Below are 14,663 nucleotides of genomic sequence, written 5' to 3'. Positions count from 1 at the left end.
GCCCCCTCTCTTTCTCTGGGCCCAGCTTCCTCCTTGGCCAATCAAGCACATTTGGGGAGAATCCCTAGGAAGGTCCACGGCATGATTTTGGAGAGTACTTCTCACAGCTCCATCAACCTGGAGTCTCGGGCCCCACTGCCAGGGGCAGCTCCCAGTCCCTTATCTGTGCCACCGTCCCCCAGAAACAGCCAGTGTCACACCAAGCAGAGAGTTTATTGAGGCGCTAGACTGCGGGGAGTGTGTGCAGCGGCGAAGCGGACGCTGGTGCGACCAGGGCCAGGGCGGGCGCCCTCCTCCTAGCGTCTGGGGGCTTGGGGTAAGCATCCAGAGCTACTCCTAATCTCCCCCAAGCCCCTTCTGGGGAACCCCTCCCTGCTTCCCCCTGAGCTCCGCGGAGGGCAGTATGGGGGTCCCTCTCTTTGTCCCTGTGGTCAAGGATGGGATAATCCCTTGAGATTCACTATAAAAATTAAAATTCCTTTATAAATCACAGGGGAGGGGCAGGAGGGAATCACCTGGGAGCTTGGTGCCACTGGCCGCCTAGAGCCTCTCCTTCCTCTACAACCCTCCCAGTTCTGACCCCAAGTAAAGAGCAGAGGGTGAGAGTTTGCAGGCACAGAGAGGGGCAGAGACAGAAACAAGGAGATAGGAGGAGGTCAAGGGGCAGATGAGGGCGACACAGAGAGAAAGAACGGATCGGAGGGAAAGTGGAGAGGTGCGGACTCCTCCCTCCCGAAGCCCCTGGGGAGCACGGAGGAAACCCCCTGGACGTCAGTTCCCACGTGCCCCCAATCCAGTTCTTGCCAAAGCCGCAGTGGCTTCTTGAGACACGCCCAGCCCCAGCTGCACCTGCAGCAGGAGACCGGTGGCGGCTACTCCAGGTAGATGTCCTCTGTGGGGCAGGCGTACTCCAGGTGCTCCTGGTAGTACTCCAGGAAGGCGCGGCTGGGGGAGAGAGCGTCATCTACCAGCCACTCGGGGCCACCTGAGTCACCCGCACCCCCACGCCCCAAGTTCTCCCTCCTCACCCACCTGGGCCTGCCCATGTCACCCCTGGCCCCCATTCCTCAGCTCTCCAGGCCCGTGGGGCAACATGCCTCTTCCACCCCCAACACCCTCCCCCTAGGCCCCTGCCCCACGTCTGCAAACTTGCTTTCCACCAACTTCTTCCAACTCTCCAGCTCTATCGCTCCTCATCTGGCCTTCCCCTCACTCCTGTACAAACCCCCCACCCCGTGCCAGGCCTTCCCCACAAACCTCACCTCCCTGCCTGTCTTCCCAGCCCTACTCTCCCCACCCCCCGCCGGGCACTCACGCACCAGTTCTGCGTCCCACACGCCCCCCAGCCAAGCCTCCCCACCCCAGCTCACCCCACACTCTGGGCCACGGGCCTCATGGACTCCTGGGACACAAAGACGTGGCAGGCAAAACGGCTCAGCAGAGGGTGTTTGGTGATGAAGCCGAAATAGCTGAAGGGGAGTTGGTGCAGAAGAACGTGAGAGCACACACACCTCAGGCCCCCCTTAAGATCTGGAGACGAGTCGGGGACAGAGGGCTCCGGAGGAGAGTAAGGGGAGGGGACAGTGTGTGGGTCACAGGACTTCAAGATTTCAAGGTGACTTTTTGGGTTCTAGGGCAAGCACAGTGCTCGGCACCTAAGAGGAGTGAGTGGCCTGTGCTACTTTCTCCACGACAGGGGTGCCCCCGCCTCCGTGGCTCCCCACCCAGAGCACACAGCAGGGCCTCCTTCCTGCCCTCTAGATGTGAGTCACGTGAGCCTGCACAGTCCCATCTCTGGTCCTGCAAACTCTTGCAGCTCTTCTCTGAGCTCTGATTCGGGGCATGGCGTTGGCCCTCAACCTGCAAAACCCTCTTCGTGGAGAGACACCTCCCACTCTGGTTCTGTCACAACCTTTCAGTCACCGCCCCAACTCTTCCCTGAATCTGCCCTGTTCTCTTCACGAAGACATTAACGAAAGTTACTGTCCAGAGGGAGAGCCTGTCAGAGCCCCGCGGCCTGAGTCTGGAGTCTCCCCCACTGTGGCCCATCCAACCCACATCACACTGGATTGGGCTCCTGTGGTTCTGCCACGTGGGAATCCACATGACAGTGTCACGGCCAAAACAACATGCTCGTGCTGTCGGTGAAGAGCCGCATCTCAAACGCCGCGTTCAGTCGCATTTATCGTCACCCGACGCTTCGATGGGGCTACCGAGTCCTGGGCACCACCCTCAGCCCTTCCTGTTCTCACCTCACATAAACTTCACGACAGCTCCGTGAGGTCAGTGTCCTGTTCTACTGTCTCTAGATGATGGAAATGAGGCGCCGAGGCAGTCAGAAACCTGCCCAAGGACGCACGGCCAGTCTGTGGCAGCGCAGGAGTGCTTGTGGCAATCTGTGACCTAACAAGCCACGTACTCCAGTTTCATCCGGCACATTCCAGACCCGCTGCCTCCTTCACAAGGAAATGAGCTACCCCTTCGCCTGATGCTATTTCCTCAGCGCCTCCTTACCATGAAGGACTGCGCCGAGTTCTGGAGTAATACGTATTAGGAAGGTCTGGGCCAGGAGAGCAGCTCCTGTGTCCCCTCCCCTCCACCCACCACCTCCACTGCTTGAACCCTAAACCACTGGTCTGACCATCCTTCTCTCACGGGCTTGCACTTGGGTCGTGTTTAGGTGTCTAGACCTGAGCTTGCGGCGCATGCAGTCTCCCTCCCGGTAGTGCCACCCTCAGCCCGCCGCCCGTGCAGGTGTGGCCTCCATGCAGACCAGTCCTGTGGTGCCCGAGCGCCCTGCTGTTTGATCTGAGCCCTGACATTCTATCCAGCTCTGCATCCTGACAAGCCAGCTGGTCAACCCAACTGAGTCACATTCAGTGACACCACTGCAAATGGGATGAAATACAAGCTCTTTGACAGAGTCAAAGGGCACGGGACTCCTAGTGTCCCTCCAGCCTCATTCCAGCTGTTCCCCAAGACACCTAGTGCCCCCCACCCACAGCCTTGGCTCAACTGGCTCCCTACCAAGACCTGCCCCATTACTTACTTGTCTTCCAAGGCTCACAGAATGCTTTCCAGTCCCCACCTGAGTCCCAAGAGAACTCACCCACCTCTCTACAGGTCTGCTCACTGGAGCCCCATAGCGACATCTGCCAGGCCCCGATAGATGCTTCTAGTGCTTACTTGTCTATGTGTCTGTTTCCCCACCCGGACCAGATGGGAGCTTGTTTTATCCATGTCTCCTGAGCCCAGTGCAGAGTGGGCGCCATGTAAGGGCTCAACTCACAGAGCCACGTGGCTGCAGGCGGGGCAGTCAGGACTGTGGAGGACGGGACTCATAGAGGGGCGGCCCTTGGGTTTTATGGGGACTCTGAGGAAGAGAAGGCTCTCACCAGCTGTTGCGGGGATGGCAGCCACAGAAGGAGATGTTCTTCATCTGGAAGAAGTGGCTGCAATGCTGGAACTAGAGCAGAGGCGGCAGGTGTCTGCCAAGTTAGACGGAGGGCCTGGAGCCACTCCTGGCACCCCTGCCACCCTCCCTCCGTCGGACCCTCTTGTCTTAGCCCGTCCCCAGCCTCCCCTGTGCCTCAGACCCCTACACCCCCACCTCAGGTCCTCCGCTTAGACTCAGCTTGACCCCCCGAAGGGAAATCTCAAGGTCACAGGAGGCAGGAGGACGCAGGTGGACCGTCAGCTTCCGGGCAGTAGCAATCTGGGGAAGAAGTTAGGGAGAGAGGGTCTCAAGGGCCTACAAGGGTGTCTTCGTCTCCCCTTGGTGCAACATTTGCATTATGGATGAACGCTCTTGGCACTGACTCTCGAACGTGTGAGCCAGGGGCCTTGGCCATTCATTAGGCTCAGGACCACCTGGTCACCTCTCTGCACAAAGCCTGCCATTTCCTTCTGTTCCTCCGGACAGGACCACAGCTCCCACCACCCCCGGCCTCCTCACTGCCCACCCCACGAGCTGGATGGAAGTTCTCAGGCACAGGGCCGTCCTGCTCTTCGGCTGCTTTTCTACTCAGTCACAGGACCAGTAGAGGGCAGGTGCTCATTAAATGTTGACTTAAGAACAAATGAGGGAGCAAATGACGGAGTGAGAGTTGGTCTTGATTTGCAGACAAAAAGAAGACGGACTGCAGGAAAGTAGAGGTCCCACTGAACCCGCCAAGAGACCCCAAGGTGCTGGGAGGCAGCTGCCAAGCTCTGCCCTCTGACCAGGCCTCTGAATCAGAGCTGGGATCCCTGCCCCCTGAGGCTCCCAAGGCCCCACCTGAACCCTCTGTGGTCAGAGGCCTGGGGCCTCCAGAGGCCGTGCAAGCCTACAGGACTGAGGTGGACCCCTGCCTCCAGACTGACCTTCTGCATGGCCGCACACAGGATGCCATTGCCCTGGTGACAGGGCACCTCTACAGAGCCCAGGAACTGCACATCGAAGCGCTCCACCCAGCAGGGACTCCGCTTGCTCCCTGGAGGGGTGGGGAGGGGAGGGGAGTATCATAAGGGGTCTAGCTCAGACCAGTGATTAGGGGGGAGGGGAGGAGGGCGGCTGGGTAGCAAACTACACCTCGGGGATGGGACCTCACCCAGCAGGTCCTTGGCAGGGCCAGGCACCGCGTGGGCGTAGAAGGCAGGGAAGACCCCACGCTCCCCTGTGCGCATGTTGAAGCCACGGAACCAGAAGTCGTCCTCCTCGGCCTCCACCAGCACCGGGTCATCCACATCCAGCTCCAGTTCATCCGGATGGCGGGGGATGAACCTGAGATGAGGTCGGAGGTGGGAGATCACTGGAGGAGGGGCAGCACTGGCTGGGATGCGTCCCCCCGGGCCCAACGGTGTCTGCAGACCAAGGTTGGGGATCACTGCCGGCACCTGAGGAGGCAGTACCTGAAGACGGCCCGATGGGTTTGCTCTCGCTCCTCCCCGTTGACCAAGCAGGAAAAAAGGCCAAAGGACTCGGTGCCTGAGTGACAGAGACAGGGAAAGACAGACTCAGAGGTGGGAAAGGAAAGTACTTGAAGGCCTGGCCAACTTCCTCCCCCCAACAGTCTGCTGTAGGTCGTCCTGAGTCAGGGAGGGAAAGGGAACCGGCCCATCGGGGCGAGGAGGAGCATCGATCCCCGCAGGCGTCCCCGCCCTGTGAGGGACCTCAGGCTGCCCTGGGCGCACTCTGGGGACCTGCCTGCTCCCCGGGACCGTCCCCCTTCCCCCACTTCCCACTCACTGGAAGAACGAGATGTGCTGTTGACAAAGACATTGAGGAACTTCTTGGAGAAGGTGAGGTCAGGGCTGTCTGGGGAGGCGTCCCCCGGGCCCTGACCGCCACTCAGAAGTGCAGCTGCTGTCTCTTCCTCGCTGGCCTCCCCGCCGCTGTCCTCCTCGCTGGCCTCCCCGCCGCTGTCCTCCTCGCTGTCCTCCCCGAGGCCAGCGCAGCGCCGAAGGCTCACCAGCTCTAGCTGCGTGTGCTCGTCCACCACCAGCGTGTACTTGACCGCATCATACACCAGCGAGGCGTCCAGCGGCGCGGCGGGGCCCGCGCTCCGGCCCCCAGGGGGCCCCGCCTTGTCTTCAGTGTCATCCTCTTCCTCTTCCTCCTCGTCGTCCTCCTCCTCGGAGCAGGCGGCGGAGCAGGCGCGGCCGGGACGGGCGCCGCGGCCCGGAGCGGCCCACAGCGGCGTGATCGTGTCGCGTGTGGGGTTGCTGAGGAAGAGGCAGGGCCCGGGCTGCGCAGGGCCAGGCCGGGGTGCCGAGGGCACGGGCGGCGGCGGCCCGCACAGCGTCTCTATGTCCACCAGCTCCACGCCGCCCGGCCCCGCAGCCGCCTCAGGGGCCTGTGTGGCCCCGCCAGCCGGCGACACGGGCTCCCCCGAGGGACGCGATGCGGGGGACAGACACTGGCCAGGGCAGCGGATGGGCGAGGAGCCCTCGGAGATCATGCGGCTCACGAGGTTGCTGAGCAGCCAGGGCGAGTCGGCGTCCTCGCTGAGGTCTGGCTCGGACTCGGACCCTGACTCGTACTCGCTGTTGGTGTCGTCGTGGCCCACCGGCAGGAAGGCGGGGCGGCGCGGGGGCTCGCACGGGGCCTCGGGCTCAGGCTCGGGCTCGGAGGCAGGCGACGAGGCCTCCTCGATGGAGTTGGTGAGGTGCGAGGAGCGGCCGCTGCTGCTACTGCCGCCGTCGCTGCTCAGCTCCAGCTCCATCTCGGAGATGGAGGAAATCATGCGCCCCAGGCGTGCGGCCCCAGCGTCCTCCGAGTCGGAGCCTGGCGACGACAGCTCCTGGCTGCTGCGCCGGCCTCCGCGGCCTCCGCTGGAGCGGCTGCCCAGGTCGGCCTCGATGCCAGGATCTGACGAGGGCGAGGCCCCACAGGGCGCGGGGGGGACCGCCGGCCGGTTCCCTTCGCAGTCGCAGCCTGGGCGCACAGGCGACTGTGCCCTGCAGGGGCTCGCGTCTGTGGGCTGGAGGGGGGCGGGTGACTCTGCCAAGCAGGGGTATATGTCAGCAAGCCCACCCGGTTCCCTTCCTCCCTTCCTCCCTCCCTCACCTCCTGTGACCCCACCACCAGCACCGCCACCCCGCTAACCTCTGAGGGGCTCCTGGGGAGGTGAGCACAGGACTGTTTCCTGCCAGGAAGCTGGAGGCGCTGGGGCAAAGCCTCCATTGTTGTTCAGGGAGTCCTGGGGGGGGGGGGGGTTGGGAGGGAACAGCAGTAAGACAGTGGTGCCGAGGAGGGTCTCCAGCTCTCAGGGGTAGGACAGGCTGTCATGGGGAGCAGAGTTCCAGATGGTGGAAACCCAGGTTTAGTTCCAGGGTGCTGTAGGTGGGTCTGGATGCTCACCTGGGCTCCCAGTGTAGTCAGGTGGAGCGTGGTGGGCCGATTCTTGTGGGGCTCCTCCATGGAGGGGGAGGGGATCAGGGCCTCCTCTGGGGCAGGGGCCTCTAAGCCAGGGCTTCCTCCCTCCTTGCCCTCCCCTTCTCCTTCCTCCTCTTCTTCCTCCTCCTCCTCCTCTTCTTCCTCCTCCTCCTCTTCATTGTCATCGATCATCTCAAACTCCTGGAAGTCATCCTGGAAGGAGCAGATGGGGTGCGGCTGCTCCGAACGTCCCAGGGAGAGACTGTCCTGCAAGAAGGAGGGACAGGCAGAGCTGGGCCAGAGCTCAATAGTGACTGGGGGTTCCAGGTGCCAGGAAAGGGGAAAGCAGAAAACTGAAAGTTAAGGGAGAGAAGACTCCAGTTCACTCTGCTCCCCATCAACTGATCAGTTGTTTATTTGTTTGTTTTTCAACCTGCATAAGATACAAAAGGATCCCTTCAGTTCTTGCTAAGAGCCCAGACTCTTAAGCTTAAGGGACAGAAATTCTCAGAGCGGCTGCAACCCACCTGCCATCCTCATGTTGCTCCCAAACCTCGTCACATTTGACACCAGCACTCCTGCCTTCATAGCACTTTGACACAACTCACAATTACTCTACACCCCCAGCAAGCTGCAAGCCTCACCAGAGCAGGGCCATGTCCATATTGTGTACCCTACACCGAAAACAAGACTTAGCCTGTGGATGCTAAGCGGAATGCATGAAGACAGCCCAGGATAAACCAAGCTTGCACCCACCTCAGGGCCTTTGACACAGTTAATCACTTTCCTCCACTCCCTACTTCCCTCACCTGCCCAACCCCAGCTAGTCGTCCCTAAGGGCAAGGTTGTGTGCCATTTCCACCAGAAAATCTCCCTAATGGCTTCAGTCTCTGTTGAGTTCCCTTCCCCCTCAGTGCACCTAGGAGCCCAGTCCTTGATACTCAGGCAGCCAGCCATTGCCTCTTATGACTTTCTCCCCTACTGAGTTAGAAGCTCCCAAGGGCAAGGGCCACACTGGTCCCATTCTCCTTCCACACACCTGGAAGCCCCCAGCACTTGCCACATGGCAGTTCCTCAGAAATGTTCTAGAGTGAGTAAAAACAAAAACGTGGAGAAAGGGAGGGAGAAGAGAAGAAGGAGGAGATGGGGAGGAGAAAAGATTGGGGTGGAGACGTAGGGCAGATAGATGGAAGCTTGAGAGATGGGGATAGGGTTAGGAAGGAGATGGCAGCTGGAAGGGGTTAGATCTTCCTAGAAAGTAGTCTGAAGACAGAAGGCACCCAAACCATAGGCACACCTCCCCTCCCCCAGGCTAGCCCAGGGACAGGGCCAGGGGAGGAATGCTAGGGACAGCCCTCTGTGGAGGGCATAGAGTCTGAGAAAAGAGAGGTTTGATATCAAGGAAGACCCTGGACCAGGAGGCCAAAAGGGAGGGGGGAGTCAAAGGATTTCTATTTCAAGGCTGAGCGCAGACCCACCCTAAAACTCCAAGTGAGCATTAAACAGATCCGAAGTGAAGTTCTCCCTTAACAGGGTTCCATGACCCCAGCCCATTTCCCACCTTCTCGCAGTGGTCCGAGTCATAGCTGAGGCCCAGGCCACAGTCATCGGTGATCTCAGACAGGTCCTCATCGTCAAATTCTTCCAGGCTTATGTCCTGGGGGGGCCTGGGGAGGGGACCAGGGTCAGAGAGCAAGGACAGGGCTCCTGAGGGAGCCACCACCCCTGGACTCCCTCCCTGTCTGGAGGCTGGTCCTAAGGAGGAACCCCCAGCTGCTAGGCCCCATGGTCTCCAGAAACCCCAATTCTCAGATCCACATCCTGCCATCACCTTGAACCCCAAGCTCTGCTCTTCAGTGGATCCTCCACAATCTGAGCCATGACCAGTCCAGAAGAGCCATCTGTCCCCCCAATCCTCCCCACCCCCTCCTCCTCTCTCCTCCAGGCTACAGGCCCCTCTGGGTCACAGCTTCAGCCCCAGGGGAGTCAGTCTGAGCAGAGTGGGGGAAGGGGGGGAAGGGGGAGCTGAAGCTGCAGCAGCAGAAGGGGGGGGGTGCGTTCAGGTGGGCCTGCTCTGAGAGCAGAGTCTAGCCACTTTGTCTCCCATTCTGCCTAAGGCAGGTCTACACCCAAAGGTCCAACCTTCTCCCCACCTCAGTCCCTTCCCCCAGGGCTGCAGGCTTGATTTCAACTCTCTCCCTCCCGGAGCTTTACAGGCCAAGACAGGCCTTCAGCAAAGAGAGGCCCAGCAAGGCCAAAAGGACACTGCCAAGCACAGAGGGCGGCTCAGCATCCTGCCCAGACAGGCTGCCCCTCAAAGGCTCAACCCAGGTCCTCCACCCTTGAGGGGTCAGCTGCCCCAGCTGGGTGCGGCACAGGGTCCTAGCGGGATATGGGGGTAGGGGCATTAGGCCTTGGAGAAGGGGGAGGAGGGGAGGACAAAAATAGACCCTGAAGGGAAGGAGGATGATGTACAGGAGTCAGAGGCCTTAGGACCAGACAGGGGACTGGGGCTTGGGTCCCCAAAGGCGATGGGGGTGGGGTGGCAGGCCCGGGTCGGAGGAGGCTGGGGATGGGTCGGGGCGGGGGCTGCAGGAAGATAAGGGCCTGCCGAGGCCCGGGGCGCCAGAGTGCGTACCTGCAGCCTGGCGGCGACAGCGAGTGAAAGGTGGAAAGAGAAAACATCTCCGCCCGATCCGCCATCTTCTCCGGGGAAAGGCCTGCCGACTGCGGCGGGGGGAGGGGTGCGCGGAGCGACGGCCCCGCACGCCCTTCGTCGCTCCCTCCCTCGGTCCTCAGCCCTCCCCGAGTCACCTCGTGACACGCCCTGCGACACCCCGCCCGCCGACACACCTCGACACCCTGCCAGGACACCGCGGCAGGCGAGCGGCAGCGCCGCAGGGGGAGGGGAGGAGGGGAGGGAGGATCCGGGAGAGGAGGGAGGGGACAGAGGAGGGAGGGAGGGGGACGGCGGGGAAGCTGGTTGGAGGAGAGAAGATGGTTTGACTGAGAGGCTCTGGTTCGGGAGCGATCGGGTTTGGGGTTTTTCTCGGGGTGGGGGGAGCAGGTGAGAAGCGGATTGGCGGGGATGAGGGTTAGGTATATGTACAGGAGGGTCTGCGGGTGGGGAGAGACAGAGTGAGACCCTTAAATGAGAACCCTACGGTGGGAAAGTGGAGGAAGGCAGCTGTCTGGGTCCACAGACCTCTGGTTAACCGTGGGATTGGACTGTGGGGGCTCGTGGAGGGGCGGGTGCCGCCCCGGAGCTGAGCTGACGTCCCGAGGAATCAGAAGAGTTGGGGTCCCAAGCCTGGGTCTGAGGGGATGGAGACCGAGGCTGGGCTGGCTGCGGGTCCTAAGGGGCTGAGGGAGCTGTCCGCCTCTGGGTGCTGATCAGGGCTGGTTGGAGCTGTCCCACAAAGGGTGCTGATTGGGCCGCCGGAGATTTCTCCCTAAAACGTGCTGACTGGGCTGGAGGAGCTATTTCCCTGACGGGAGCTGATCACAGCTGAAGGAGCTGCTCTCCCAAATCTTGCTGATCGGTGCTGGACAGAGACATCTGACCAGGGATGCTGAGCTGGCTGGATTCGAAGTTAATCACACAGGATGCTTGATTGAGACTAACACGGAACTTTCAGGACACAGTACAGACTACGCAGACTGGACCGAGGTACTGCTGGGAATTGGGTGATAACCCTGAGGCTATGTTCATTCAACTAGAAAAACTATTTCTTGAGCACCAACTATGTGATTGGCATTGTTCAGGATACTGACGTGTTCTGGCTTGTTACGGAGCTGTGTGGGGAGAGCGATGGTTGAAATGGAGCTCAAAGAGTTAGATTAGGTCAGGGTCAGCAGGTATTGGGGCAGGGGGAGGGCAGATCAGTGTTATGAGTACAGTTGACACAGACAGGTTGGAGGGGCAGTTTAGGGAGACATTGTGGAGAAGACTTGGCTAAAGAAGGAAGCTGGAGTTTCAACAAGAGTGCCATGAAAGTATCCTTTTCCCCCCTTGATGGAAATTATGTGCGCTGACATTTCTTTGTCTAAATTATTTCTGTGGGAAGGATGTGGCTCTTGAATGATTAATGCCTGGAAACCACAAGGCAGAAGGAGCTCTTGCAAGTTGGGAAGGGCAACATCATTCTTTGGGAAAGACCTATGGCCAAGGGCAGACTGTGCCTGCTTTTGTGCCTAATCACCATTTACATTTCGTCTCAATTATGGTATTTTTCTAAGAATGGTACTTAATAGTTTATGTCATCCTCCCTAATGAATGAGAACTACAGGAGAGCAGAGACACTATCTTATCTCTCTTTGAACCTCCAAAGAGGTTCTTCTTTGAACCTCCAGTGCCTGGAACACAGCACATGCTCAGGAAATGTGTGAGTGAGCAAATGAATGAATGAGAGGGCTTATGGACTTCACCAGTCCATAAATGGGACATTAAGTCCTTGTCTCCATGCTGTCTTTTCAATTTTAGGAGCACTAAGAACATTCCTCATTTCTGAGGTTCAAGGAGTCTGGACATATTAACAACTCCATGACTTTCCCCCACAAAACTCCAGATCACTCCCTAGAATTCACAGAGTTTTTACCCCAACTTCCCAGACTTCCTTTCAATCCTGTCTTGTCGTGAAACTAGACATCCACATAAATGGTCCATCCAACAACACCATGGTAAGACAGTTCCTTGACTTCTGATCAGTCAACAGTCTTCAACTCTTTCAACTCTAGCAACCTCTCCCATAAAGAGCCTCAGGATTTACTTCTGCCTGGAATTGCACCAACTTTGAATCCTTATATGTCTAAATTCCATCTCAAATTATCACTCCTACAATCCTCTTCAAGCCTCTCCACTTACTTCCCTCCCTCTTATCAGATGATACACCTGCGGATTCCAGGAGTATAAAGGTCATGAAGTTGGGGCTCCCACTCCTAATTTTACCTGTGAAGTCTTCCATTTGCCCCCAGAGCACAAATGGAAGGTCACCAGCCTTAGAGTCTGAGAGATTGTGGTACTAATCTTTATCTTGCCATCAATTCTCTGAACATGGGAAAGTTACTCAATCCTACAGACCCCAGTTTCTTCATCTATACACTGATGCTATGAGGATCACGTGAGATAACACATGTAAAGCTCTAGGCATGGACCCAGATCCCAATCATGATCATTCAATATTCCTTCTCTCCCTGCTCCTCACCCTGGGACCCGTTTCCTCCCAAACCCTCAGGACTCTGCTCTTTCCATCTCAGAGATACATTGATATGAAAAGGCAAAGTCTCCTGAAGGGGTTTATGCTCCTTACATCTCCTACATTTCTTCAAATCTACACGTCACCTCATGTGATCCTCATAGCATCCTTGTATGGATGAAATAACAGATCCAGAGAGAGAGCTGATCAATCGCTCTTTGAAGTTCTTTCTTCCCTCAGCCTGTGGGTCCCATGCACTATTGGTTTTCCTCTTGCCTTCCTAACCACCCATTGTCAGTGTCTTCCAGACTCCTTTTCCTTCCCTTAAACAACTCCACCACTTTAATAATTCGGTTTGCTCTATGGTCCGCTAATGGTATGGACAGTTACTACAAAACACCAAATTGACTGGACTTATGTGGGAAAATTGAAATAGCAACACAGTTTCAGCAATCCTCAGCACAGATCAATTCTAAAAAATCAGAGGACGTTTCCTGACAATTTTCTCATAGATTAGAAAATAAGTGCGAACTAATCTGCTTTTATTCTGTTCATATACCATAGAAGTCCCACACACAAAAAAAGCAAAAATGCCAATGGCTGAAACTATGAACAGAAATCTATAAAAAGGATGAAAAGCTTAAGAGCCACACTTTATGGGGAATGCTGTCATAACCAATAACTTCACCACCTCCTGAATTTTTTTTAATGTTTATTTATTTTTGAGAGAGAGAGAGAGACAGAGTGTGAGTGGGGGAGGGGCAGAGAGAGAGGGAGACACAGAATCCAAAGCAGGCTGCAGGCTGCAGGCTCTGAGCTGTCAGCACAGAGCCCAGCGTGGGGCCCGAACCCACAGACTGCGAGATCATGACCTGAGCCGAAGTCAGACGCTTAACCGACTGAGCCACCAGGTGCCCCACCACCTCCTGAATTTTGATTTTAGGCATCCAGTTCTCTGACCAACGCCTCCTACTTTTCTTGCTTTCTTACTATTATCACAATGACACCCAAAATTCTTTGACCCAATAAGAAGCCTGTTCCAATTACTATTGCTGTGTAGAAAATTATCACTAAGTTGATTTTTTTAAAAGCATTTTATTCTGCTTACAGTTTTGCAGTCATAAATTTGGGATTTAAAAGTCCTTGTCTGGGGCTTTTGGTGTGGTGTGGTTACTGTCAGAGATCAGCTGGCCTGGATGTCCAAGATGGCTCACTCACAAGGCTGGCAGTTGATATTGACTGTTGACTGAGAGCTCAGCTGGGGCTGTCAACCAGCACCTACACCTGGCCTCTCTGGCATGGTATAGTCTCAGGGTAACTGGACTTTTTACGAGATGGCTGGCTTCCTCCAGAGTGAGTATCCTAGGAGGGCCAGGCAGAAGCTGCATGGCCTTTTATGATATAGCTTTGAAAGTCATATGGCATCACTTCTGCTATATGACTTTCATACCTATTGGTCAAAGTAGTCCCAAGACCCTCCAGATTCAAGAGAGAGGTCATAGACCCACCTCTCAGTAGGCAGTAGGAGGAGTGTCAAGGAATTGGGGGCCATGTTCTAAAGCCACAGATCTCCAGTATGGTGACCCTCTCATTGTTCTCATTGCCATTCAAGCTCTTCTCTCTTGCATCATCAATGTCTCCTTCTCTTCTGGATCATTTCCATCAGCAAACAAGCAAAATCTAGGAATAAACAAGGAATCCAAAGTCATGGGGTTTACAGATATTGTTATGCCTTCAAGAAAAAGACAGTAAAAGAATATCCTTTATGGTTTAAGAAAGGAATCTCACAAACAGTTATGCCTTTCAGAAAACAGATTTCTACCAATAAGGAAAATGGTCATGACAATAAATCAGAGTTGAAGTTTTTTAAGGGATTGTTACTCTTAGGAAATAGCAACAATCTCTGAAATCTCAATGTCTTAAAACATTTCTTCATACAGAGTAGGACACCCAAAGACAGTTACATAAAAATTGAATACAGAAGAGGACTGTACGTTTTCACATGAGTCTTCACACTTGAGCAGTATCATTGTCCCACATGGGACTATACTGGAGCCTTGACAACATGAATCTCAGAGACCTTCCCATTTGTTGTGATGAGTGCAAAGGGACTACCCCAGCAAAGCACTCCAGGAAATATCAGGCTGGGGAATATTTGGTGAGAATGGCTTCTCAAGTTTCCCCTGTCCTTCCCAAAGACAAACTAGACAGTGGTCAGCCTGACCAGGGAGAGGTCCTGAAAGGTTGTGGGAGGCCCAGAGTGGAGATGTACAAGGCCTCTTCCACTCACAAACTTGTTACCCTAGAAATTCCAGCATAATTACCTTATTTGGTTGACAAAAATTGCCTTTATCAATCTTGCAGCACAGACTACAGGTTAGATAACAAGGACCAGGCCACTGGCATGATGCCCCTTTTTCTCTTCCCTGCCTCCTCCTCCCACCCTGTCACCTTCATTTCCTGTACCTCCAAATAAGCTACTCGCCCCTGAACCCTTGTCCCAGCCCCTATTTTTGAAAGAATCTGATCTAAGGCACCCTTTTACTTATGACACCCAGTTTACTCTTAACAAAGCCTAAAGTTAATGGATGTTTCTATCCTCTTCCTGAACA

The 14,663-nt window shown here is 56.1% G+C and overlaps 1 protein-coding gene across 1 annotated transcript; it reads right to left on the bottom strand.

Moving 5' to 3' along the window:
- Positions 1-194: 194 nt before the first annotated feature.
- Positions 195-9,778, bottom strand: MAPK8IP2 (mitogen-activated protein kinase 8 interacting protein 2). The gene is made up of 12 exons (XM_043563115.1): positions 9,495-9,778; positions 8,418-8,523; positions 6,842-7,123; positions 6,587-6,680; positions 5,228-6,481; positions 4,891-4,966; positions 4,590-4,762; positions 4,363-4,472; positions 3,611-3,715; positions 3,396-3,466; positions 1,371-1,469; positions 195-945 (listed from the first exon to the last, which is right to left on the bottom strand). The coding sequence occupies exons 1-12, from the start codon at positions 9,557-9,559 to the stop codon at positions 873-875; spliced, it is 2,508 nt and encodes an 835-aa protein (XP_043419050.1). The 5' UTR covers positions 9,560-9,778; the 3' UTR covers positions 195-872.
- Between the last annotated feature and the right edge of the window lie 4,885 nt (positions 9,779-14,663).

This window comes from Prionailurus bengalensis, chromosome B4 (genome assembly GCF_016509475.1).
Source record: "Prionailurus bengalensis isolate Pbe53 chromosome B4, Fcat_Pben_1.1_paternal_pri, whole genome shotgun sequence".
NCBI lineage: Eukaryota > Metazoa > Chordata > Mammalia > Carnivora > Felidae > Prionailurus > Prionailurus bengalensis.
The sequence above is the reverse complement of the archived record's forward strand: the minus strand, read 5'-3'. Positions and strand labels throughout refer to the sequence as shown.